At 37.8% G+C, this 27,362-nt stretch overlaps 1 protein-coding gene across 1 annotated transcript; it reads left to right on the top strand.

Annotated features, from left to right (window-relative positions):
• The first annotated feature begins 475 nt into the window (after nt 1-475).
• LOC127634476 (DNA repair protein XRCC2-like) lies at nt 476-8,376 on the top strand. The gene is made up of 3 exons (XM_052114062.1): nt 476-539; nt 1,433-1,514; nt 7,355-8,376. Exons 1-3 carry the CDS (start codon nt 501-503, stop codon nt 8,134-8,136), a joined length of 903 nt encoding a protein of 300 aa, XP_051970022.1. The 5' UTR covers nt 476-500; the 3' UTR covers nt 8,137-8,376.
• Nucleotides 8,377-27,362: the final 18,986 nt, after the last annotated feature.

Genomic DNA, 27,362 nt, shown 5'->3' with positions numbered 1-27,362 from the left:
AGAATTTAATGGTTTGCATTGGTCTCTCTCTCTCTCTCTCTCTCTCTCTCTCTATATATATGGAGACCAACGTGTGTAATATATATACACACGTTTAATACGTTGATGTTTTTTATAATGACAGTATAAAAGCAGAAAGGTACAAAAAAAGAACAAGGGATCAGTTAAAGCAGTGGGTAGGCTTATCTCTATCAATATATTATCATTATATATATATATATATATATATATATATATATATATATATATATATATATATATATATATATATATATATATATATATATATATATATATTAAAATATATATTAAAATATATTTAAAATACAATTAAATACTGAAAGTATATTATTGCTTGTCAAGTACAGTACAAAAGAAACATTTAAATACATTTGTTATTGTGGTTTCAAAATGCACATGTTGGCAGGACCTTTATTTTGAAGAGTAGTCAACCGTTATTTACCAGGAAATAGAATTGCGCGAAAAGGATTGATTTCGATATGACAGCGCGTGTCAGAATGGCAGAGAATGCTGCACAGGTACATACAGCGGACAAATGTGCACACATTAAAGCGTTAAGCGTAACATTTAGATGAACGTGCTTGACTCAGTACCCACCGAAAGCAGGAAAATAGCACATACCACATAGTTTTCTTAAACAATACTTTAATTTAGACCTTATGCAGTTTCTGCATATTGTCATTTGTGTGTGAAAGTACGTGTCATTTTCATGCATTAGTTGGGATCTATACTGTATAATAGAAAGCAGTGTCTTGCTACTAACTTGTGTGAAGGTTGAAATTACATGATAAATAGTGTATTTCTGATATATAGTTGAAGAAGTGGAAAATTGCTTAAATCTTCAAGTCTTTAGTTTATAAAGCGGATTGTGTTTGAACCCTCTTTTTGGAAGGGGGATACCTCCCTCTTGTCTCATTATATTCCCCCAAACAGCAGAGTAATTGTATGTATTGACTCCTTTTCAATCAATGTTGTTCCAGTTCACAAAAATTGTATGAATGATTTGTTCACAAATCGTTCTGATTCGATCCTTGAGATCAACTCAATGATCTGGTCGAAATGATTAATGGCTTACTGGAGGGGAAGATTATCAGTGAATTAATAGTGACCTAAATTTCAGTCTAATCCTCACACAAAGCAGTTGTATGAGTCCAGAAGACTTCTGAAATATAGTTTTACTTATATTTACTTATATATATATAGTCCACTTATATTTTAAGGTGCTTTTTGTCATTTTGGATGTGTTAGTTTTCATTATTTGGAGAAGAAAAAAAAGTGTCCAGGATCATTTTCAAAAATTCTACTTTTGACACCTCATAAAACCGGGACTATTCCAGGTAATCCAGGACATCTGGTCACTCTACAATATGTAATATATGTTTTTGATTTGTTTTTGTTGATGTTGTTGTAGGTAGTAAGCAGACTTGAGGGACGACAGTCACTGAGGGACATTGAACCAAATTTATTTCCTGTGGATGGTGGTCCAGGACAAGGTGCAGTAAAACAGCACTTGCAGATTGAGATTAAACAGTGCATTGAAACAGTGGTTCTCAACATTTTTGACTCCAATTTGTCCAAGATAATATTAAAAGGCTAAGATAGTTCCTTAGGTTACGGCTGACCCCGACCAAAGATTTTGCTAGTCCACTAGTAGGTGTTAGTTTAAGCCATTAGTCGACTAGTCAGGTGTTTATGATATTAAATTAATTACTTATACTGTATATAAATATATATATTTGGGGGGGCATCAGAAAATGCTTTGAGTTACAGGGCTGATAAAGAATGTTATAAGTAACATTGCTAACACTGTTCTACATTACAGAGAAATACTCATTACGGTAATAATGAGCCTTTTAAATATCATTTTTACAAGCGCACGCACGAAGCGAGCCGCAGCGACACCTGCAAAAGCGGTAATGATTATGAATGTGTGGGAAAAACATGTTAGGAGACTGTCTGAAGATTTTGTTAATTTATAGAGATGAATGCACATTAGGGTTGTGCTGACAGACGATGATCTCTGGGATCAATGATGGTCAAAGTAACCGCCAATAGCTGATGCCTTTGATGATGTCCAGATGATATTTGGCTCGTTTTCCCATTAATGTATTCAATTATTATTATTATTAGGCTATTATTATCAAAAAAACTAAATCCTAAAAAGTCTAAATAGTCTTTACAAGTTTGTCAATTGAGTGCAGTTGGATATTAATTTTATAAGATGATCTGTTCATATTGAATCATAATGACAGTATGTATATATATATTATTATTTTTTTACATAAAAATTATTTTCAAATTTCTTAACATACAAATATCCAAGTATGGGGGCATAAAAGCCTTTGTGACTGAGGAATGATACTGTATGGGTGTTCAGGGGTATCTCCAGAGAGAAACTTTTGAAAATTAAAAGTCTGAATGGACCATGAGAAATGTCTAGGCTGTCATCCTTGTCAGAGATGATGAAATCTGAATAATTTCACAAAATTAGAACTGATATAATTTGTTTATTATTAAAGGCTTGGAACATGCTGATTAATAAAACTAAATTTAGAAAGAAAAAACTTTATGGTCTAAAGGCGCTCTGGAAACACGCACCTCATGTTTACACACATGTGGGGAAAAGAGGAAGAGGGTGCGGACTGGGACAGGCCATCAATGAAGCGTGTTTCAGTGCTAGAGAAAAATATTCAAGAATACAGCGCAGAAAGATCAGATATGATGTAACCCGCACTGTTGTTTTGCCGCGCTGCTCACTAGAGACGATGAGAGGGCGTAACCGCCGTTATCATGTGTTGCAGTCAAGATGGAATCAATCTGGGATCCGGAACGCGGTGACCTGCGTAGCGGGAGCTATAGCAACTTCATACAGTCTGAGGCTGCGTTTCCACTGAAGCAGAAGGAATCCGCACAAAGCCACTCCCAACGCTAGGGAACCACTTGCCCCGCGCTGCTGACAATTTTACAATCCACCTCGCGAGCTTGACGCTCAGTTTCTATAGGAAAGAATTGAAAGCGTCCCAGTTTCATTTGAATTTTTTGTTAAAATAAGTAAAAAATAAAGTTCTAAGTTTGATATTAATGTGTCTTGCTTTATTGTGTAGGCTTAACCCTAACCCTGCTTAATGAAAATTCCCCCATTACCACCAAGAATTCAACCAGCGGTGATGGCGGCGTTCATGAGTTTTTTTCTGCGACCAACCAAACAATCAAAACTTGGTCGACCAAGACTCTTTTCATCGACTAACCTTTGGCCAACTATCAGGGATAGCCCTACCTTTGCTACTTCTGTTGTAGTGATGACATAGCTGATTTTCTTTTTCAAACTTTATTACCAGAAACTAGGAATGTCAATAACTTAAAATAATGAATCACAATTTATTAATTGTATTTATAAATAAAACAATTTGTAGCATTTTTAGACTTACTAAAGCAAGGTAGATTATTATATTATTAACTTATTTTAATTATTTTAAGTCATCTTAGAGCCCCCTTGGAAGTTTGCTTGGGTCCCTTTGGTGGGCCCCAGCCCACTGGTTGAGGACCATATTCAAAAATTCATGCACTCACCTCTAGGCTGTCAAATTTGCTCCCTTTCATGAGTAGGAATTTGAATTGAATTGACCATACCCAAGAGAATATTGAATTGAAAAAAAAGTGTAATAAATGTTTCTCAATTGATTAGACATATTTATGCAAACTAAGTTCAGTACTGTCAAATCAATTAACACAGCCATCAAACTGATTTAAATTTAGCCTAACTGCATCACAAAAGGTCCATCACATTATTTTCAGATAACTATAAAATGTAATTTGTGCCGTTACATTTAACATAAGAAATTAAAAATGTATATGGAATCAACTTTCAATAGATGCTGTTAAAGTATTTTTACATTTGATGATTTTTTTCTCATTTCACTTACTGTAACACATCGTAGTCACAAGCAGGAAAAACTACCCTTAGACCTTTACACACTTTATACAAATGGCATTCAAAATATTTTATAAAAAAAAATATATATCATTCACCAACCCACATCATTGTCATATAAATATGAAGTATAATTTTATAAATTTTGTTAATTTTAGCATTTGTTGTCTAATGTACAAAATTATTAACAACTTTGTTCCACCACCTTCAAAATAATTTGTGTCCTTTCACTTGGAAGACAAACTAGAGCCTAGTGAAGTCCAATACAGAGCCTCAGACTTTGGTCATTCAGATGTCAATATTTGGAATACGTTACTGACTAACAAAATATGGTTAAAGACAAGCCAAATTTGCAAACATTGAAAAATGTGTTATCCGGTAATTTGTAATCATAATTTTGAGCAGTTTTAATTTAGTAACTCCTGTATTAATCATGTAATGTTATTTATTATTGTTATTAGTACTGTATTTTTACTTTGGGTGTTGTGTTTTTGTCTGCTGTCTTTTGACTAATGTTTTAATTATGCTTTTATAATATATTTTTTCTGCCCAGGTATTACAGATGAAATTTAGCTCTGTAGCTAATTCTGGGGCAGTCATCGGCCCTGTCAAATAAACTACTAAATAAAATAAATAATTAGAGCATTCTGCAAAATTATTATTATTATTATTATTATTTTTTAACCATGGTCCATTAAAGGAAAGTTAATTTATTCAATGTAATGAAATATAAAATTAAATACTTGGTATGTCCCTATACCAGTTTTTTGAAAACGACTTTGTGTATGATACTTCCGTTTTGGTACTCGCCGATACCGAGTCCGATACTTGTTTTTTGGTTATTACATTTTTTTCATTTCAACAGTTTATTTAAATTGTATCATCAAAATGTTGTTTAAATAACTTGATTAAAACTTGAATTAAATGAAAATAGATCTATTCATTTTCAACATGATATTTATCAAATGAAGTGCTTTTTGTTCAAAATCTTACTGCAACCTTACAAAATCAGTTGTATGATTTTTTTTTTATCAATTGAAGTGCTTATATACAAAACCTCACAGTACAATCCAAAATACATTGTTTTAATTATTTATTTATTTATTTATTTTTAAGTGCTTTGTAACACAGTATCGCAGATGTGAGATATTGCTTAAATATAATACAGTTACTTTTGATTTATTATTAGTAGTATTAGTATTACAGGAATTATTACAAAATTTTTGCAAAAACATTTTTAATTTAAATTGAGCTTTTATTTTGGCCAAGCTTTTATTTTGAAATGTTTTTGTTTTATGACGGTAGCTTCTCAATCCGAAAACGCCGGCTGCTACTTGACTCTAAAGCTGTGTCCGAAACTACGTACCATCACAGTACACGATCAGACACAACATTAAAACTACCTGCCTATTATTATGTAGGTCCCCCTCTTGCCGCCAAACAACGCCAACCCACATCTCAGAATAACATTCAGAGATTATAATCTTCTCACCACAATTGTACAGAGTGGTTATCTGAGTTACTGTAGACTTCGCCAGTTCAAACCAGTCTGTTCATTCTCTGTTAATCTCTCTCATCAACAAGGTGTTTCCATCTGCAGAACTGCTGCTCACTGGACATTTTTTGTTTTTGGCACCATTCTGAGTAAATTCTAGAGACTGCTGTGTGTGAAAATCCCAAGAGATCAGCAGTTACAGAAATACTCAAACCAGCCCGTCTGGCACCAACAATCATTCATGTGATTATTTAATCAGCCAATCGTGTTACAACAGTGCAGTGCATTAAATCATGCAGATATGGGTCAAGAGCTTCAGTTAATGTTCACATCAAGCATCAGAATGGGGAAAAATGTGATCTCAGTGATTTGGATCATGGCATGATTGTTGGTGCCAGACGGGCTGGTTTGAGTATTTCATTGAGTCTTTCATCCTGGGACGTGGGCATTGTCTCGTAACCCAAATATATGACGAAAGAACAGCAATTGTGAAAACTATCAGCTTGTTTGTTAAACAAGCACCATTTAAGCACAAGGAACAATTTTCTTGGTGTGTATATAGCACTTCCTGTTGAAAAGAGGCATCCACCTCACGTTTCACCGAGGGATTATTGGATCGTTAAGAGTCTAGTTGATCAGCGCTTTAAAATCTTGCCGGAAATAGTAGTTCATCTGGGTATTTCTCACTTACTGCTTCATGAATACTGTGGATTCGGACATACTACTCCGTTGGCATATTATATAGTAGGGAAGTATGGATATTCAGACACAGCGAAAGTTGCTATTAAATCACAAAAGGCTGCTATTTAATAATATGTAGTCTGTATGTGCCTCGTGCTACAAAATGAATTGGTGTTCTGCTCGCTGTCATATGCTTCAAACGGAGCGTGTGATGCTCATGATGGTGATTTCTGGGTATGAGCCAAGGATCTCTAAATAGTTTGAGCACTGTGTGATTTTACATCAGCTCCACAAATTCACCATCAGTCCAATTTTAAGCGTGCAGCAAATGCAAATGATATATTTATCTCACTAAATCACAGCTGTTACAGTTAAATAATCTCACTAGGACATAATGTGATTTTAATTTATGTTCTGAATGTTTACGTAATGACATTCATAAGACAAATGGTTTCAGTTATTGGTATCTGAGCATTTTTAGGAGCATGAGTACAAGTATATGAGCACAGTATCGGGACATCCCAATTAAATACAAATATTTACTGTTTTCGAATTAATTATTAATCATCTGATGTTTCGGCAAATACCCCATATGTTTTGTGTATGATAACATGTTTAAGAGTAATTCATGCTGAAAAAATTAAATGTACTGTATTTTACCTCAAGTCTTCTTTAACCCTCCAGCATAGCAGAATTGCAACATTTGTTTACCGAAATTAAACAATACTATTTTATATTAAAAATGTTAAGAATTAAAACACACACACACACACACACACTCATAGCTGACACTTTGAACCATTACAACAACAGTTTTTGTGGAAAGAAAAATGGCATACTGGTTGTGACAAATTGCTAAATCACATTAGATAAACTCTTAAACTCAAGATTTTCCCATAGACTGCCATTTGTTTTCTGAATACACCTCAAAGCAAAATATGCTTAAAAAAAAAATTTGGTTTTGTATTATCAGTGGCTTCCTAAAAACACGTTCAAAGAGGAAAATAGAAAATGCATCATAAATGCTTAGGTCTCTGATGTTTAATTAATTTTAAGTTTAAAATTAGTTTTAATTGAATAAGAATTTCAGAATATAAGGAAATAGAATTAAACTATTTCCTTATATTCTGAAATTCTTATTAAATTAAATTCTGCCGTTTCAAAAAGCATCGTCAATTATTTTTGGAATGGTGCAAAATCTCTGGTTTATTTCTGCATCCATACAGGTGACATTGTGGAGTTTCATGGCACGGAGGGCACAGGGAAGACAGAAACGTTGTACCACTTGATCGCCCGCTGTATCGCGCCCGTGCAGAGTGGAGGTCTGGAGGTGGGGGTGATCTTCATCGACACAGACTACCACTTTGACATGCTGCGGTTAGTGAGCGTCCTTGAGGGGCGTTTGACTGAAGACTCAAAGGAGGGCGAAGGTTCTGAGAATGAGCCTGAGGAGAGAGTACGCTCATGCCTGCGCAGACTGTCTGTAATACACTGCAACAGCTCGGTACAGCTGCTCCTCACCTTGCACTACCTGGAGAACACCATCTCTAGCCAGCCCTCCCTCTGTCTCCTGGTCATCGACAGCATCTCTGCCTTCTACTGGGTGGACCGATTCAATGGCGGTGAGAGTACAGTATGTCAGGAGGCTAACTTGAGAAAGTGTGCTGAATTGCTGGATAGACTTCGTAAAAACTATGGCATTGTGATTTTCGCCACCACTCATGCCATCATGAGGAACTACGGATCTGCAGCTGATCCAGATGTGTATGGCTCGACGTCTTCCCGCTGGTGGAGGGCAGCCGATAGCGCTACAGACTTTGACAAACCATATTTGTGCAGAGCATGGCAGAGAATCGTAACTCACAGGCTGCTGTTCATTAAAAGCCATGTTTCAAAAGACAACAAGCAGGCTTTCTCTGCTGCTTGTACATGCATAATGACGAAAGGTGTTAAAAGATGCTTGTTTTTTGTCATGGACGATGGTATGAAGTTTTTATGTGACAAGTGAGCGTGGACTCAAACTCTCTGCATGGAATAGAAACTGGATGCTTTTAAAAAATTAGGGTTTATAGCTAAGCTTCTCTGGATTGCAGAAGAAAATGTGAGGTAGAAACGGGTCCTCTTGTGGTCCATCATTGTGTTTAATGATCAATCCCTTACTTTTTCACTTTACTGATTTAGAATAAAATCGAACAATCTCAGTGAGCCTTGGACCATTAAATGTTACTAAATAAAGGTCACATTTCACTTTCAGCCATAACGTTATGCATTGCCCTTTTTTGCACAGACTTATTGTTTGCTTTTTCAAAGTTGTCGTATGTTTATGGCTAAATCAATCTACTGGTAATTGCAGGTACAGGGTTATATTTGTATAATTCATAATTATTTCTGCTGCTTTGAGATTTGTCCTTCATCTTCTGAAGACCTGGCTGTTGAATTAATTGGTTTCATTCTTTTGGGGTATAAGTTTAATATTAGGTTCTAATTTCTTTTTGGGCTAAGCTCCTCTCTCTTGACTTCATCTTCCGGCAGGATCTGACGGTTCGAGCGACAATCTGAGCGCTGAACAGTAGGACAGGGCTTGCAACAAAGGAACCATTCTCTCACTTTATTAACATGAATTCTTATATTCTCAGAGTCTTTTTGGTGGAAAATATTTTTTTAAATAGTTTTGCATTCCCTCGCAGTTATTTTGGGTTCCCTTGCAATAATTTGTATCCATCCCTTATGAAAATTAACCATTGTTTCACTACAGCATAGTTGAACTAGGGTATTTGTAGCAAACCATAGTAACCACAAAATGTAACATGGTTTTACTTCAATAACTATAATTCAACTAGGGTATTTGTTGTAAAACCATGGCAATACAATTTACCATAGTTTCACTTCAGTAAAAATATTTTAACCATAATATTTTTGGGGGCCTGTGTAGGTCAGCGAGTATTGACTCTGTCTACCACCCTGGGGTCGTGAGTACGAATCCAGGGTGTGCTGAGTGACTCCAGCCAAGTTTCCTAAGCAACCAAATTGGCCCGGTTGCTAGGGAGGGTAGAATCCGTTGGGGTAACCACCTTGTGGTCGCTCTCATTGGGGCATGTGATAAGTTGTGCGTGGATTGCAGAGATTGGATTGTCTCCACATGCTGTGAGTCTCTGCGGTGTCGTGCACAGTAATGAGACACGCGGATTGACTGTCTCAGAAGCGGAGACAACTGGGACTTGTCCTCCTCCACCTGGATTCTGGTGAATAACCACGCCACCACAAGGACCTACTAAGTAGTGGGAATTGGGCATTGCAAATTTTCATTCAAAACTGGTAATACAAATCATAATAATTCTGCCCCCCTCACAAACTAAAAATCTATAGTTACTATAGGTTAACTCTGTGGTTAATTTGTGGTTCAAATATGATTTTTAAAACAATGGTTTATACCAAAAAACATGCCTTAACCAAAATGACCCATGATTACTATTGTAAACATTAAGTATGGAAAAAACAGTTATGTATAGAGTAGGGATGCATCAGTAGCTGACACAATGGGAACACCTCCAGGTGGTCGTGATGGTCTAAAGACCTATAGAATCAGTCCAATTTATTGGCTGATGGTGATAATGAGCGCATCAGTGTCTCCTAATAAGCATCTGCTTGGCACAGTCTCCTCAGATTTTCTGCAAGAGGTACAAGCCTGTGGAGCATCTAGGAAGTGTGGCCATTTACAGTATGTATATTCATAGGTGAATTCTAATAATATGCACAATACATGCTCTTTTCTCAAGTCCAGAATAACTTTGTTACTTTAATAATCAATATTTGGGAAAAATTTGGAGTAAAAAGCTTTTACTAGACAAATTATTATATAATTTATTACATTTAAATTAAATTGCTTGCCTTCATATGAAATTGGTAATATTACTTATACAACATTAATGCTCACTGGATCACTGTAATAGCTCTAATGAGCCTGAACACAAAATTAGGCTTAGAAAACAAACAAATGCATGGCTAATTTTGAAGTTAGATATACTAAAAACATTTGCATACACTTATTATTTTGGCATGATATATTCATATTAATCTCTTTTTAGCACTGTTAACCCTTACTGTAGTTTATAGGTTGTGGTGGAGGGGGCATGGTTGAGTGCCGGCTTGTGGAGGGAAAGCGAGATCAGGAGATGAGAATGGTTAGGATAAGCACCTGGCAATGATTGTCTCTAACAGCTGTTTGTCATTGCAGTGAGAGTCGAGACGGGTTTTAAGAGTGGGCCAGACGCCAGTGAGAGAGCAATAGAGAGCGTGTGCTGACACTCGGCTGAAAAGCGAGTTTTGTGTTGTTTATACAAATAAATTACCTTTTTGAGTTGATTTTCGCCATCTCCTGCTTCCTCCTTGCAGCCCATCACTAACTTTGTTACATAGGGTAAATAACTATAATGGCCAGTAAATTACTAAAATGTAATCATACAGTATTTAACTGTTATGTATTTTATCTTGAGAACTTTCTGTGACGTCATTCATTAATTGCAGTACATTACTTTTCATCTAATGATTACAGATACAAATATGTAGCTTAATACAGCAAATTACTGTAATGCGGAACCCACAATGTGTTTTTCTGTTGAGTGTACATCTTTCTGTGTTTATAATCTTTTTTTATATATTTTATTCATATACGCTGGTAATTATTTGCATAAACTTTGATAAACCTAGGCAAACTATGTTTGATCTCAGATATTATTGAAACAATGCGATGTAAGTTTACTTTGAGGCTGTTCATATAACATCGACTACTGCAATGGACTCCTCACCAGCCCTCCCAAAAAGTCCATTAGACAGCTGCAGCTCATTCAAAATGCTGCTGCTATCAGGATTCGCACCCGAACCAAAAAAATCTGAGCATATTGCTCCAGTCCTCAGGTCTTTTCACTGGTTTCCAGTTACATAAGAATTTTAAAGTACTATTACTTGGACCATGACCTAAATACATTGCAGAAATGCTTGTTGAATATAAACATAATAGACCTCTGAGATCATTGGGATCATGTCTGTTAGAAATACAGAGGGTTCACTCAAAACACAGTGAGACGGTTAGCTATTATGTCACTCGCAAATGTAGCCACATTTAAATCCAGCCTGAAAACATTTGTTAGCTGTTCATTTCTCGAATGAGGAATGTGCTGCCCTTACTGATTGCACTGCATCATTTTATTTATGAATTCTTTCTTTCCTTTTTATTCATTTTAATACATGTTTATAGTCCTAATATTCTTCTAAGGATTATTAGGGCCCAAGTGCATAAAGTGTGGAGACTGTCAAGTCAGACAGTTTTCACTTTTCATAGTGGATCAGGCGCTATGAGATAAAAGGCAGATATCGCGTGATTCACATTTAAGTGGTTTGTTGTTAATAAAGTGGATGCAATTTAAATTATGTTGCATATAAATGTAAATAATATGATGAACAAAACAATCAATGTGCCTGTTATTTTATTCCCCCCCATTAGTGTCTTTCCATAAATTTTTAGTAGACACATATTTTAGATATTTCAGAAATATGATACCAATCACATATCCCATACAGAAATTGCACTGCCAGAATGTTGGGAATATTCACATATAATTTATACACATAAAAACATGATATTAGAGATAGCAAATCAAACATTTTAAAAGAGAACAAAACATCATGGTTGTTTAAGCCAATGAGCATTAAGCTGTGTCAGCAAGTTATTTCCCATCGTGCTTGCAGTTCACACAGGTTGGAAAAAGCAACTGTGCTGCCTGCCTGCTACAACTGTGGCCGCATTGCACTTGCTGGAGTATTTTTGACATACGTGGTCATGATATCACAAGTCGGACAGATTTCTAACCGTCATGCACCTATCAGTGATCACCTGTGATCGGTTCTGCACAGAACTTGCTCATCTCAAACGAGCCTAATGAAAAGCTGTGATTTCTTCAATCACTGGATTGGATCATAAGTAGAGAATGTGAAATAGAAGTAGCCTACTGTTGCTCACATGTTGCATGTTTTAAAAATGCACTCTTTTACTATTTAAAATATGTTTTCACTGCAATGTTCAAATTCCAAAACAGAATGCAGAAGATGAAAGTTGAGTTTTTACATTTAATTTGATACCAAGTAAGTGAACACTGATGAAGTTTTTGATATAAACTGCCCACCTGTTGGCTAATGACAGTTAACAGGTTTAAAATGGGTGTGTAGGATGGCCTCTGTAGCACCCCCATTTTCACCAACCATCACCAAAATTGGTACGTATATAGTTTTCATCAAGATGGAAAACTTTCATAATTATAGTCATTAGGTCAGCCAAACAGGAAGTTGGCTATTTCTTTTTATTATATTGCAGTCTCTGAACTTTTAAATACTCCTAGGGGATTCATGAGACTGTCACCACATTTAGACAACATTATGCCAAGACATTGAAGATGCTAAATTGTGATTAGATGTTTTATATATCGAACAGTGTTGTCATGGCGAGTCATTAAATTAATGGAAATGTGAAACAAGAAGTGTCCAGATCTTCTTTTTGCAATGTGTTATTTGGACAATGGCCACAAAGACTTAAAAATAATACTCTTATATTTACACACATGGCTTCAGAATTGTGTAGAATAATGTTAAATACCAAATGCATGGGTTCATTTCCACCCGGTGGCTTTTGGAAAACAATGCAAGGTGGACACATGCATTTGGCAATTAACATTGACATATCTTCTTCATGCATTGTGTGATTTTGATCAAAATTGAGCAGCATGTTTGGTAATGGGAGATGATCTCAAAGATGTGGCTATTGTGGGTCATGGTCATAGCACCACCAACTTAAAACAGACTTTGAAATAGTCTGCTTACATTTACCCAAATCGCTTCCAAATTGTTTCGATTAATGTCAAGACACTGCTGATGGAAAATTGCGAAGGGATCCTTGATATCTTTAATAGTGTTGTCATGGCAATGGATTAAATCACATGGTGTTGTAGTCAAACTGGAATGGTGACATATATCTATAATGCATTGTATGATTAGGGTCAAAGTTTACATGAATGTTGAATTGTTGCGGTGTCCATCATACATTGGTTTGTGAAAGCCAATGGGTGGAAATGGACCCATGTTGCTTGGGTCAGTCATTACTGCTTACAACTATATTTATTATTATTAGGGTCCAAGCACTGAAAAAGTGGAGACAATATTGTCCTTCTAAGGATTTTTCTTTATTAGGGCCCAAACACTGATAGTGCAGAGGCCTTATAGTTCTTCTAAGGATTATTCTTTTTCTTCTTTTCAAAGTTTTTCGTACTTTTGGGGTACTTGACATGTGTAAAAACGCCTGAAAGTCTGCACACACATCAGAGTCATCGGCCATTAGGGATGGGCAAAGTTGCGGGGCATGCAGGGGGGCTCTGTAGTGCCAAATAGAAGATGGGCATATTCAGGGGCTCTGTAGCACATACCTTTTGAGCTACCATCACCAAACTATGTAAACATATACATCTCATCAAGCCGGAAAACTTTCACGCTGTTCGTAGTGCCACCAACTGGTGGAATTAAGTGTGGCACTTTTAACAGACTTTGAAAAACACCTCTATTTTTTGTTTCCAAAAATTTAGACAGTGCAGATTTAAAATTCTGAAGGGATTCTTGAATGCTTAAATCCTGTTGCCATGGCAACACATTGAATGTCATCATTCCTTTTTATGTATATTCACATGTTTTTGAGGTACTTGGCATGCTTGAATTTTCACTATATTTTGCACAGTTGCTAGCCATTAGGCCTGGGTAAAAGTTAACACATGGGCGTGGCTGAGCAGCTCTGTAGCGCCAGCTTTTGACAAAAGTGGCAGGGTCAGTTTCTTCTACGGTCACCAAAGTTGCGACATATATTGTTCTCATCAAGCGGACAACTTTTAAAATTACATTCATTAGCTCCGCCCAACAACAAGTCTGCTATTTTGGATTGAATGTGCTTTTTGTTTTAATTGCAGGCCCTGAACTTTTGAATACTCCACCTAGGGGATTCAAAAATGTGACTGGCACCAAACTAAGGCAATATCCTGCTAATACATTGAAGATGCTAAATTGTGAACAGACTTGTGATATATTGAATGGTGTTGCCACGGCGTCGCAATAAATTAAGGGCACAAGTGTGAAACGGTGAATACGAAACTTCTACTTTATTTAGAATAATGTTGTGGCAGGGCGGAGGGCGGGGCCTGGTCGTGATCCTACACACCCGGTCCCGTATTAGGCTAATTAAGCCTCCGAGAGGGATAAAGGTCGACTGCAGAGGATCGTGTGGGAGAGAGAGATCGTTTACGATCCACTGCCAGGGGTGGTGGAGACCCCTTCTGTTCCCCGAGAACACGGCGGGGCGTTCCGTCCGCCAGGGGCTGGAGGTCTGCCTCTGATCCGCCCAGAGAGGAGCGGCTGTCGTCCGATAGAGGGTGGAGGAGTGGCCGAGGAACAAGCTACGGCGTATCGGAGAACTGGCGTTTAAGAGTTTTTTTTTTCATCTCTCTCTCCTCTCTCTCTCTCACTGCCGCTCTGCGTTGGCCTTTTCCCTCTCTTTTAAATTTTACAGTTTTTTTGGGGGGGTACTACATTGTTACCCCCCCAGTTTAATAATTTCTGTTTCCCTCCCCTTGTCCCCTCCCTCGTCCAGGTAGACGGGGATGACCTGCCAGCAGACGGGGCTTAGGGCACACCCTCCCCCAGGGAAAGAGGGGGTGTACGTCATGCTGGGGGCTCCCCAGCCTGAGAGAACGAGGGAGGAATGTGGCAGGGCGGAGGGCGGGGCCGGGTCGTGATCCTACACACCCGGTCCCGTATTAGACTAATCAAGCCTCCGAGAGGAATAAAGGTCGACTGCAGAGGATCGTGCGGGAGAGAGAGATTGTTAACGGACATGTCCGTCATATGTGTGTGTTTGTCTTTTGTTTAAGTTTTATATTAAACTATTATTTATATTGACAAGCCGGTTCTTGCCTCCTCCTTTCCACTGATCCCTTTACAAATGTCAAGACAATACTGATGCGATTTTAGAGGGGGGATATTCACAGATTACCGATATGGTGGCCGATATAGTCATTTTTTGAGCTGGAATGAAAACAGACATTTTCTATGTGTATTTTTCACAGATTTTGCACAGATATGACTATGCAAGGGTACTCAGAAGGCTGCTTTCTTAAACAAATATTTTTATCAAAGAATATTTGACAGTATTATTATACATTGTCAACAAATTATAGAAATGAACACTGAGAAAATAAAGAATAAATAAAAATACAATAAATAGCTAAATAAACATCAGTACTATTTATTATAAGTCAATTACTGACCATTTAAATAAAGAATAAATACAAATACAATAAATTGCTAAATTAACATCGGTACTGTTTAGTATAAATCAATTGCTGATCATTTAAATAAATATAAATACAATAAATAGCTAAATAAACATCAGTACTGTTTAGTATCAGTCAAATGTTGACTATATTAATACTGCCAGTCAATTAGGGGCAGGTTGTAAAACAAGAAGCATTGACACCTGCCGAGACAAGAGATAAACAGCAGCAGTGGTGTTACACTATATTCTGCTATACAAGTTCAGGGGAAACTTTCAACGGTGGAAAACCAGACTTTGAAATACTACATTTTATAAATGGGACAACTGGAATTGTTCGATTGAAGGGGGTACCAAACTGTGAATCCTAAACAAAACAGATTGGTGAATACATGTTTACACATTAACTTCCACTCCGCTGACAAACAAAGAATGTAGCAACGTAGTTATCTATAAGCTCGTTGTTACAGAGAGTAAAAGATGGACCAGCAATGTGTCTCACTAACTAGGTAACAACGTAGCGTGAAATCAACACTCAACAGACACAGTTCACCACCGCACCGTTGTCTGCTGAGCTGCAAAAAAGATGGTTCAATGCTTACTTTTCAATCTGCTACATTACTGACAAACTATAGCTGGCTAACATATCAAACAGATGTGATCAACATGAGTGACTTGGTTATCAGGGACAGGGTTAACATTATATTAGTTATATTGAAAAGGAAAAATCATGGGGTCATTGTTTATTAACCTTCCAGTATGTATTTCACAAACTATTTAGCAATTTACCGAGAAGACACCACACCGTTGAACTCCACCCTGTCTGCAGAGCCACTGTCAGTTCAGAGTCAGCTCTGTAAACAATGGAGATGGAGCGCAATGCTGGACAAACTACATTATAACACCAATTCTGAAGCATTGTTTTCTGCATTATATGTTCTGGAAAAAGTTTTCATATCTGTGCATATCGGCAAACATATATGGCGATACGATATATATCGATGAAAGGCTAATATCGGATCACCAATATATCGGTCGGGCACTAATGTTGCATAGCAGTTTATTGTGCAAATGAAAGCCGTTTTTAAAGTGAAATTAAAAAAAGCAATAGAATTTAAAGTTTATTGTAATGAAAATGTACTGCAAAAACTAATATATATATATATATATATATATATATATATATATATATATATATATATATAAAATGAAATATAGTAATATCAACTGAAATTTAAAAGTACTAAACAATCAAAGCCAGTTCTGTATCAAATTTATTTGGAGTGCCAAAGTGCTGAGACGCAGTACCAGAAATATCCAGTAGAGGACAGCCAATCTCCATTGGTGAATGATTCCCAAAAGTTAACGTCTCCACAATTAAAATTAAACTAACCAGGACTTGGCATAAAAACACAATATGAATTTAAGAACAATAATACAAAAATATCAGTTATATGAACGCTTTTTCTAAGGATATGACACGTTTTTTTTTTTTTTTTTTATAAAATGCCATAGCCTAAGGATGGGACAATAGATATAAAGTTTGGGATGTAAACAAAACTAATGAAAACATGATATTATAGATTTAAAAAATCTATCATTTTAGAATATAACGAAACATCGGCGGGTTTTTTTTTAAGACAAATGAGCATTAAGCTGTGTCATCAGCAAGTCATTACTACCTATCGTGCTTGCAGTTCGCACAGCTCGGAAAAAGCAACTGTGGCCGCCTCGCTTTCATGGCAGTATTTTTGACATCCGTCATCATGACACCACAGCAAGTCGGACAGATTTCTAAACCACATACACCTGCCGGTGATCACCAGTGATCGGCTCTGCGAAGAACTTGCTCATCTCAAACGAGCTTATAGCCATGGTGTATCTGATCTGTGTTGAATGAGCGCCCTGGCTGTGAATCACAGATTAAGGTGTGGGTGGGCTCAAAATACTCTGAATAGTCCACAGAATAGGGGAGACATCGATATTTGATAGCATAAAAATGTATTATTATCAATATTTTATTGAAATTAAACATGTTTGATTACTTGATCACACAAAAATAGAGGATCCGTCGAGTGTTTCCCCATTTACCCCCTATTTTCAGTGTTTTGGATAAAATGGTTGAGTCCTTTTTCATCAATGGACCCTCATGTCAGGCTCGTTTGAGATGTCAAACGCCTTGCCTTGAAAGTAGTAGTGATGGAAAGATTGAAACATGCTGTCTTGGATCTTTGAATCTAGTTCAGCAAAATTAAAAAAAATCTTTATTCAAGTTTAGTTCATTAGTCACTTGAAACCCGCATAGACTCTACAAGAAACAGAATTGAATAGTTCACTTCCCTACTCAGTCTTAAAATCTGATGAGTCTTTCATTCATTTGTCACGTGACCACTTATAGGCTCATAATTTCATAATTTTATTTTGGGGGTCTACTAGAATAGGTTTAAATGCTTTAATGTTCAAAAAACATTTCTTTTCCCTGCTCTTCATCCTCTGGCTCAAATGCTCTGATTTACCTCCTGTCTCTTTAAAGCCCAGTCTGCTCTGATTGGTCAGCTGGCCTAGTCTGTTGTGATTGGTCTACCATGTAGAGCGTGTGTCAGAAATGTAATGCACCTTACCATGACAGAGTTTCAGCTCCCAAGTCTTGCTGAGCAGCTTTAAACCCTATTGTAACTATGGTAACAGTGGCGTTGGTTTTTGACATGCCTGAGTTCAAGTCCGATAATTAATTAAATAATGAAAGTTTGGAAGAACAAACTGATCGACTGGAACCACCTTCGCAAGAACAACTTGAAAGCAGGATGTTTCACAGTGGTAATTTTTCATTTTGAAGCTTTCTTACAAGTACACTCTTGATTGTTGTGAACCTGACAAAGCTTACATTTACATTTATTCATTTGGCAGACGCTTTTATCCAAAGTGACTTACAAAAGAGGAAAACATAAGCGAATCATATTAAGGAGACATTTGTACAAAAAGTGCCATACTACACATTTTTACTAGCATCAGAATAGCATTCAAAACAGATTTTAAGTGCAACAAGAATTGTATTTATTTATTATTATTTTTATTTTTTTGTGACTCTTTAGTGCTCTTGGAAAAGATGTGTTTTTAGCTGTTTTTTGAAGACAGAGAGTGATTCAGCATCACGGATGGAGTTGGGAAGGTCATTCCACCAACGTGGTATGATGAAACTGTGAGTCAAGGAAAGTGTTTTGGTGCCTCTTTGTTTTGGTACAACGTTCCTTAGCCGACCGCAGGCTTCTGGCAGGAGTGTAGATCTGCATAAATGATTTTAGGTATGCCGGAGAAGACCCAGTGACTGTTTTGTATGCCAGCATCAGAGCCTTGAATTTAAAACGTGCATCAACCGGCAGCCAGTGGAGAGAGACAAAGAGTGGTGCAACATACCCTTTTTTAGTTCATTAAAGTCCAGAATTGCTGCTGCATTCTGGATCATTTGCAGAGGTCTAATTGCACATGCAGGAAGGCCTGCAATGAGAGAGTTACAGTAGTCCAGTCTAGTTATGACAAGTGACTGAACAAGCAGTTGTGTGGCATGTACAGAGAGGAAAGGTCTTATTTTCCTGATATTGTAGAATGTAAATCTACGTGATCTTGCAGTCTTTGAGATGTGGTCTGTGAAATTTAGCTTGTTATTGATGGTTACCCCTAGATTTATGACCGTTTTGGAAGGCGATCCTGTAGTTGAACCCAGCTGCACAGTGATATTGTGTTCAACAGCAGGGTTGGCTGGAAAGACAAGGAGTTCGGTCTTGGCTGGGTTGAGTTGCAGGTGGTGTTCCTTCATCCAGGCCAAAAGGTCTGCCAGACAGGCAGCGATTCGAGCAGTCGTTGGGCTGAAAAGACAAGTAGAGTTGCGTGTCGTCAGCGTAGCAGTGGTAAGAGAAACCATGTGACTGAATGATGGGTCCCAGTGATGTTGTGTATATGGAGAAGAGAAGTGGTCCAATCACTGATCCCTGAGGTACCCCAGTAAGTAACCGATGTGGCTTGGATACCTCACCTCTCCAGGCTACCTTGAAGGGCCTATCTGAGAGATAGGAGGTCATCTAGTACAGCACAGTTCCTCTGATGCCCAGAGTAGAGAGGGTGGATGGTTGACTGTGTCAAAGGCTGCAGAAAGGTCCAACAGAATCAGAATGAATTATTTGGATTCAGCTTTTGCCTGTCTCAGCGACTCTGTGACAGACAGCAGGGCAGTCTCGGTGGAGTGTCCACTTTTGAAGCCTGACTGATTGTTGTCCAGCAGCTTGTTCTGTGAGAGATAGGCAGAGATCTGATTGAAAACTGCCCTTTCAAGTGTTTTTGCCATGAATGGGATGAGAGAGACTGGTCTGTATTGTGGGGTTAAGTGCAGGTGTTTTCAGCAGTGGGGTTACTCGAGCCTGCTTAAAGGTAGTGGAAAAGCTTCAAATAAAAGAAACGTAGTGCATCTAAGTTAGTCATCTTTTGCTGAAATTGGTGTAGTCAAACTTTTTTTTGCCCGAGAGATGAACAGAGAACAGAGGCTTACTCTCGGGTGGACATTACAGGGTGTATTAGAGAGTTAGCAGTGGACTACCTTGGATAGTGGCCATAACATTACAGCTTGTAATTACATAATTTTATAGACTCTTGAGATCGACCATTTTGTTACAGGGTTTTAGGTAAAAGCCGGCCCACAGCTGAATAGAAAGCTCTTACCAAAACTATAACATTACATATCAGGTTAGCCGAACACTTCCGTGGATTGCAAACATAAAATGACAGTTTGTAAAAATAAAATCAATCTACACACTTGATCACAAATCATGATAGAAAGAATGACAAACAATTAGCATAATTCCCCTAATCAGGCTAATCAAGCCCTCAAGAGGTATAAAGGCGACAATAGGTGGCAGTTCGAGAGAGAGAGAGAGAGAGAGAGGGTTACGGCAGCTACCCTACATGTGTTTATGTTTGTGTAATTTTGTGCTTATTAAAAGATCATTTATATTGTCAAGCCAGTTTTCGCCGCCTCCTTTCTATTGAACTTTGTTACACTGGTGCCGAATCCCGGGAAGGAGGATGGATGCACCGTAGTAGAGTCCTCGCCACTACCGTCCACCCCAATGGAACAGCCACTGGCATCCTCCGGCGGACGGAGGAGCCTGGCCACCTGAGAGTGGAGGAATGGCCGCTGACTGCGAGGGGAGGAGGGTCTCCTAACCGACCACCTGGAGCGGTCAGGGCCGCTGCCAGGGGTGGGGGAGACCCCTACTGTCCACCGAAAACACGTCGGGCGTTCCGTCCACCAGGGGCTGGAGGGCTGCCTCAGATCCGCCTGGGAGCTACGGCTTACATTAATCAATAGCTTTTCAACTTCAAAATAAACTGGTAATCTTTCAGCTTCACAGACGTCACTTTAGTTCCACAATGTCTGGACCATGACTCTCTGTCGGTGGCATGGTCTCTTATATCCCACTCTCCCCAAGCTCACTGCAATTATAAACGGGTGTTAATCATAATCTGGCTCATGTGTATGCACCCTTACTGCTTTCTCTCTCTCCGGGGCAGACACTCGACCGCACCCCCGCTGCCATAGTTACACACTAAAGGAAAGGTAAAATCCCAAAAAGCATAATGGGGCCTCTTTAACAGCTTACAGTTAATTGCATTGCAGTTGTTTGTATTGTGATAAATACATGTAGTGTGACAATAAAATATTTTTTTTTAAATCATAAGATCGTAATCATAATCCTAAAGGATTCATACAATTCTCACCAAATTTGGTCAACATGATTCCAAGACATTATAGATGCTAAATTGTGAACAGATTTTCAATATCTCGAACAGTGTAGCCATGGCGAGGCAATACATTTATGGCGAAAAATGGAACTAGTAAGTGTCACATATCTTCTGTGTGCATTAAAAGATTTTGATCAAACTTGAGCAGTATGTTTGGTCATATCAGCTAGTCACAGTGATATGACTATTGTGGGTCATGGTCATAGCGCCACCAACTGACAAGATGAAGTGTGAAACTTTGTGTGACTTTGAAATAGTCCTCTTATATTTACCCTCTCAAATGCATGCACCCACCATGCTTTGTTTTCCTAGAGCCACCAAGTGGCGATGATGCCATAGTGCTTGGTCCCGTCATCGCTGCTTGCAGCTATATTTATTATTATTATTATTTTCAAGGTTTTCTGTACTTTTGAGGTACTTAACATGAACTCACATTGGAGTTGTCGGCCATTAGTACTGGGTAAAATCCAGGGCATGTAAGGGGGTTTTCACCTACAGTCACCAGAATTAGTACATGTATAGCTCTCTTCAAGCTGAACAACTTTCATATTTTCAGTCATTAGCTCCGCCCAACCAGAAGTCTGCCATTTTGGATTTTCGGAAAATCGCAGGCTCTGAACTTTTAAATAACACAAAATGTGTGCAACATCATGCCATGTCATTGTAGATGCTTAATTGCAATCAGATTTTGTTATATTTTGAACAGTTTTGCCATGGCAAAGCAATAAATGTGGAAAAATGGGAAAATGGAAGTGCATTATATCTTCTGTATGCATTGTGTGATTTTGCTGAAAATTCAGCAGTGGGGGGTGATCATATGGATGCAGCTATTATGGGTCATGGTCATAGCACTACCAACTGGCAGCAGGCACTTTAAAATAGCACTCTACATAATGTCAAGACACTGCTGATGTAAAATTGTCACGGGATATTTTATATCTTAAATAGTGTTGCCATGGCAACACATTGATTGTTATTATTTGTTTCTTACTATATTTGGGTGTTTTTTAGGCACATAGCATGCTTAAAATTTGCACAAACATCAGAGTTTGGCCATTAGGACTGGGCAAAAGTTCACACATGGGCATCTAGGGGGGCTCTGTAGTGCCCCTTTTAACCCTTACCAGCCGGAGTGTTCAAATTTGGGAACAATTATTCCCATTGGTTCCTGTCTCAGTATCTTTGCCATCAAATCACCGATTTTATTTCTGAAAACTGCCACATACTCATGACAATATAAGCTAAAAGCACATATGATTGCCTGAATAATAGATGTATCAGCATCCTCCATTTGCCTGAGCGAAGCCAGAGAAGATATCCCGGGAGATTACCTACAGTGTTGGACTTACTGCTTCAAATTGAAAACTGAGGTGAACTTTCGAGGTAAGACAAGTTATTTAACATGTGTTGTTAATAATAATGTCTGTTGAAAGTCAAAACGTTTTAGTTACGAAGCATTTATTTGTATAAGTAACACTAGTTATTTCTTGAAACATTTACAAAACCGTTGCCGTTCATCGGACAGGCAGCTAGCCCCTATTTTTAAGCAAATTTCTGTGAAACTTGCTAAATAAACATTAGCTAGCTATGTAAATTTTTAGCTAAATATCAATAACGTTTTTGGCCAATTTTGTCACTTGTGGAAGGTAGTCAAACCTTTTTAGTTACGAAGCATTTATTTGTGCTAGCTTGTTTATTTATGGAAAAATTACCATCATCGGCGAGCCTCTTCTTTTTATATAAAAGTTTTTTTTGGCAGTTTCTATTAAACTTGCTAAATAAACATTAGCTAGCAATACTATGTACATTTTTAACTAAATGTCAATAACTTTTTTTGCCAATTTTGTCGCTTGTGAAAAATCTGCCTGAAGTAATGTGAGGCGGAGAGCATATGCTGTTCAGACCTGCCTGGAAACTGGCCTGCTAGTTAGATAAATTATCTAGCTTGTTGATTGTACCATGTAATAAACAAATGATAGATATCTTTCTATAAATAGGTTGTGTGTAGCTTCTTGTTCACAAGGAGAGTGTGAGAGGCTGTCTGCAGTTGGACATTCTGGTTAGTCTGCAAGCCTTTGGTGACTATTCAGTGTACGGGTTTGTGAAGAACACACTGCCTGCTACCAATTGTGTAGTTTTTTCTGTTGTAGAGATGGATAGAGACTATGGCTCCCTTATGGAGTTAGAATCATGCCAAAACCTCACACACACACACACACACACACAAACGTGTTTTACTTACACCCAACGATTCACAAACAAACTCAGTGTGGTTTGCAAATACAAAACATCACTCACAAACTAATGCATTTTGTTCTGCAAATAAAAAAACGTACCTATCAAACAAATACAGTATGTTTTACATATAGAAACGTATTTCTTCATTGACAAAAATATCCAAACTAAAATCTTTCAAGTACCAAAACAAAATTCGTACAACAAATCCTAGTACAAAAAATCTCAAGTACAAAACTGTCACGTGACTTTTGGCACTAATTTTCCGCCTTGCTGATCCACACACAAATGCCTTCAGATCCACACACATGCTAGTAAATTGTCATGTAATTTGCACTCCACAACATCAGGTGGCTGTTACCGATTTGCTTGCGCCGCCACGGACATGGAAAGAGAAGAGAAGAAGAAACGTTAGCGTGGGTAGGGTGTTTTGAACACGATGAGTGGCCAACAGGTGAGTTTGCAGTCGTTGCTGGTGAAAAATCAGATGTTAACTAACTAAACTCCAGAATGCAGCCAGTTTGGTTCTCTTTAATCTTTTTTTTTTGTCGTCTTTTTGACACCTTCAAAACCTTTTATTTCAACATTTTCCCCGATGTGACCACGTTGCATTGTCTCCTGGGTTGTTTGTTGTCAGTTAAACAAAGTTATTGTATTTTTTTGTTTGTTCCAACCCCCCAGATGTTTTAAGATTGTCTTCACACTACAATAAAAATAATACAATCTACATGTCTTTGGTTTGAACATTCATTATGATATTAAGAGAGCTGAAAGTCCGCTGCTAGCACTGCTTGAGGAAAGCTATGCTTCCTGCTGGTCTGATTTGATTAAACAGAGAAAAATCAAACATGAGACAACCTCACTGATTCTGAAATATTTATTTGGTTTTAGTGTGAAAAGAAATGATAGGCCTATACTGTAACATCTCTTACAAACCAGTTATTAGCAGGGGCACTATTCTGTAAATAAGTGTTCTTTTTGTTACCCAAATGTATGTAGAGAATGTGAGAGTGTATTTGTGCTACAATTGCATCGAATCAGGTCCTTTGCTGAGTACGTTTTATTGTAAGCCTAGTAAGTGCTGGACATACTGCACAGTAAGTAGGTAGATGTCTGAGCCATGTGATTGGGAGTGTCCCAGGGGATTTATGGCTGCCCTTAGTGCTGCCATTTGCTCATCACTCAGTACATCGCCCATCTCAGGAACAGTGACACCATGGTGTGGCTCATCAGGCAGACCACTGTCCTCCCAGTCCAAATGTGGTAGGTACAATCCCTGAAAAGACATGTAAAGTGTTTATGTAGAGCAGTGGTTTTCAAACATTTTTACATCAAGGACCCAGACCACATTTGATAACATTTTGAAACAAACTCAGAAATACACAATATTTATTCTGAGACTGAATAACATTACTTTCTGTCAATGTATGTTCAAATTAATGTCAATGGGATGCATTTTTGGTGAAATTTATAAAGAAATTTGTGAAAAAAGCCTATTTCTAGAAAAAGTCAGAATTAAAAAGTTGTATATATATATATATATATAAAAGACCCCCTTGAACCTCCCTCAAGTTTATTCTTAAAACTGATTGAATATACTTTAATTCAATTAAAATCTTCGCACATACTTGGCGCACTGTGGCTGTTTCTGCTTACACTTTAACCTCCTGTAGTATTTATAACTGTTCCATGAACATATTAGCACCAAATATCTCCACATCTTTTCACGTGAATTAGCGTCGCTAAAAAAAGTTTGCGCTAATGACATTTCAACTCCTATAAACTCTTCACAATTAAAGCCTCCCGTTACTTTGTTATTTCAGTGACTTAACATGACTCCTCAGATGGTGCTTAAACAAATGCGTGTGGCCTGAGTTGGTCTTCACTTCAAAATTCCGCCTTAAGACCAAGACGTATCAAGTGTAACATTATATGTGACCATAGTATAGTTTAATTTAGTTAAGTTAGAAACAAAATGGAAAAATTAGCCTAATCGGTGTAAGCTAGGTTAGCTCCTGCGTGTACCATAAGCTACACACATATAAATATGTATATGTATATATATCTCACTCTACCCACGACAGACATTCCTGGAGTTTAGTTAGTTAACATTTGATTTTTCACCAGCAACGACTGCAAACTCACCTGTTGGCCACTCATCGTGTTCAAGACACCCTACCCACGCTAACGTTTCTTCTTCTCTTCTCTTTCCATGTCGTGGCGTAAGCAAATCGGTAACAGCGCCACCTGATGTCGTGGAGTGCGAATTACATGACAATTTACTAGCATGTGTGTGGATCTGAAGGCATTTGTGTGTGGATCAGCAAGGCGGAAAATTAGTGCCAAAAGTCACGTGACAGTTTTTCGTACTTGTAGAATTTTGTTTTGTACTTGAAGGATTTTGTTTTGTACTTGTAGAATTTTGTTTTGTACTTGTAGAATTTGTTTTTTGTACTTGAAAGATTTTAGTTTGTACTTGGAGGATATTTTTGTCATTGAAGAAATACGTTTCTATATGTAAAACATACTGTATTTGTTTGATAGGTACGTTTTTTTATTTGCAGAACAAAATGCATTAGTTTGTGAGTGATGTTTTGTATTTGCAAACCACACTGAGTTTGTTTGTGAATCGTTGGGTGTGAGTAAAACACGTTTTGTGTGTGTGTGTGTATGTGAGGTTTTGGCATGATTCTAACTCCATACTCCCTGATCAGCACCCTCAAGAGGAGGAGGCAGCTGACTGCTGATGAGCTTAGATTAATAGCAGAGGAGGACATGGCTTATGTGGGCATGAGCACACAGGAGGAAGATCTGCTGGACCAGGAACTACTGCAGGAAGACCCGAACCATGAGGAGATGGAGGATCAGATGGAACCTGATCCCCAGCCAAGACCATCAAGTGGGTGTATATTAATGTTTATATATTGTTTGTTTCTATTTCTCATAAGACTGATACTCACAGTAACACTACCTCTGTTACTCTTATTGTTTTGGGTATGGCTAGCCATTCTTGTACAGGTGACAAGTCAGCTAGAAAGCATAAACACTTCCCTAACTCTGTTTCTTATCCCTCGTACTCTGACATTGATTCACCAGCACCAAAACCTCTCCCATTTAAGCCTAGCCATCAATTTGGTATAGACTTAGGTAGCGTGCGTCAGGCTGTGCGGTCAACCTCCAATATGATGTTGTGAGAAATGTACTTTTTCATGCTGTTTTTTACTCAGACTGTTGTTGCTGAGATATGCAGCTTTACAAACCGTCAGGGGTAGGAGCGCATCCTAATCTGTCGGGTGACCTCCGATGAATTTTAGAAATTTCTTGGGTTGCTTATTTACATGGGATTTTCAATTCTCCTGGATTCCCATCGTCATTATCTTATGGACCACCTCAAAAAAAAATGTCAACAGCTCTTTCAGCCTAACCAACATCTCACAATAGATGACCGTATGATCAAGTCTAAAGCTCGGTCAGGATTTAAACAACACATGAAAGCCAAGCCTACTCAGTGGGGTTTTAAATTATGGGTAATTGCAACATCAGACTCGGGGTATACTCTTGACTTTAATGTATACAGGGGTAATCATGATGACCATGTCACTGACTTGGCCACCAAAGTATGCACAAAAATGATGGCGACTTGACAAAAGATGTAGCGTTCCAGCCCATTGTCATCAGCGATTATAACAAAAACATGGACGGCATTGATAGGTCAGACCAAATGATAAAATCTTACGACGTCCTAAAAAACTCAGAAGTGGTGGAAGACTCTTTTTTTTCCCCACTTCATAGACATTGCTGTCTTCAATAGTTTCATATTGTTTAAGGAATGGCAACACATTCACCAG

The sequence above is a fragment of the Xyrauchen texanus genome, chromosome 41, assembly GCF_025860055.1.
Source record: "Xyrauchen texanus isolate HMW12.3.18 chromosome 41, RBS_HiC_50CHRs, whole genome shotgun sequence".
Classification (NCBI taxonomy): domain Eukaryota; kingdom Metazoa; phylum Chordata; class Actinopteri; order Cypriniformes; family Catostomidae; genus Xyrauchen; species Xyrauchen texanus.
This window is presented reverse-complemented; position numbering and strand designations above follow the sequence as displayed.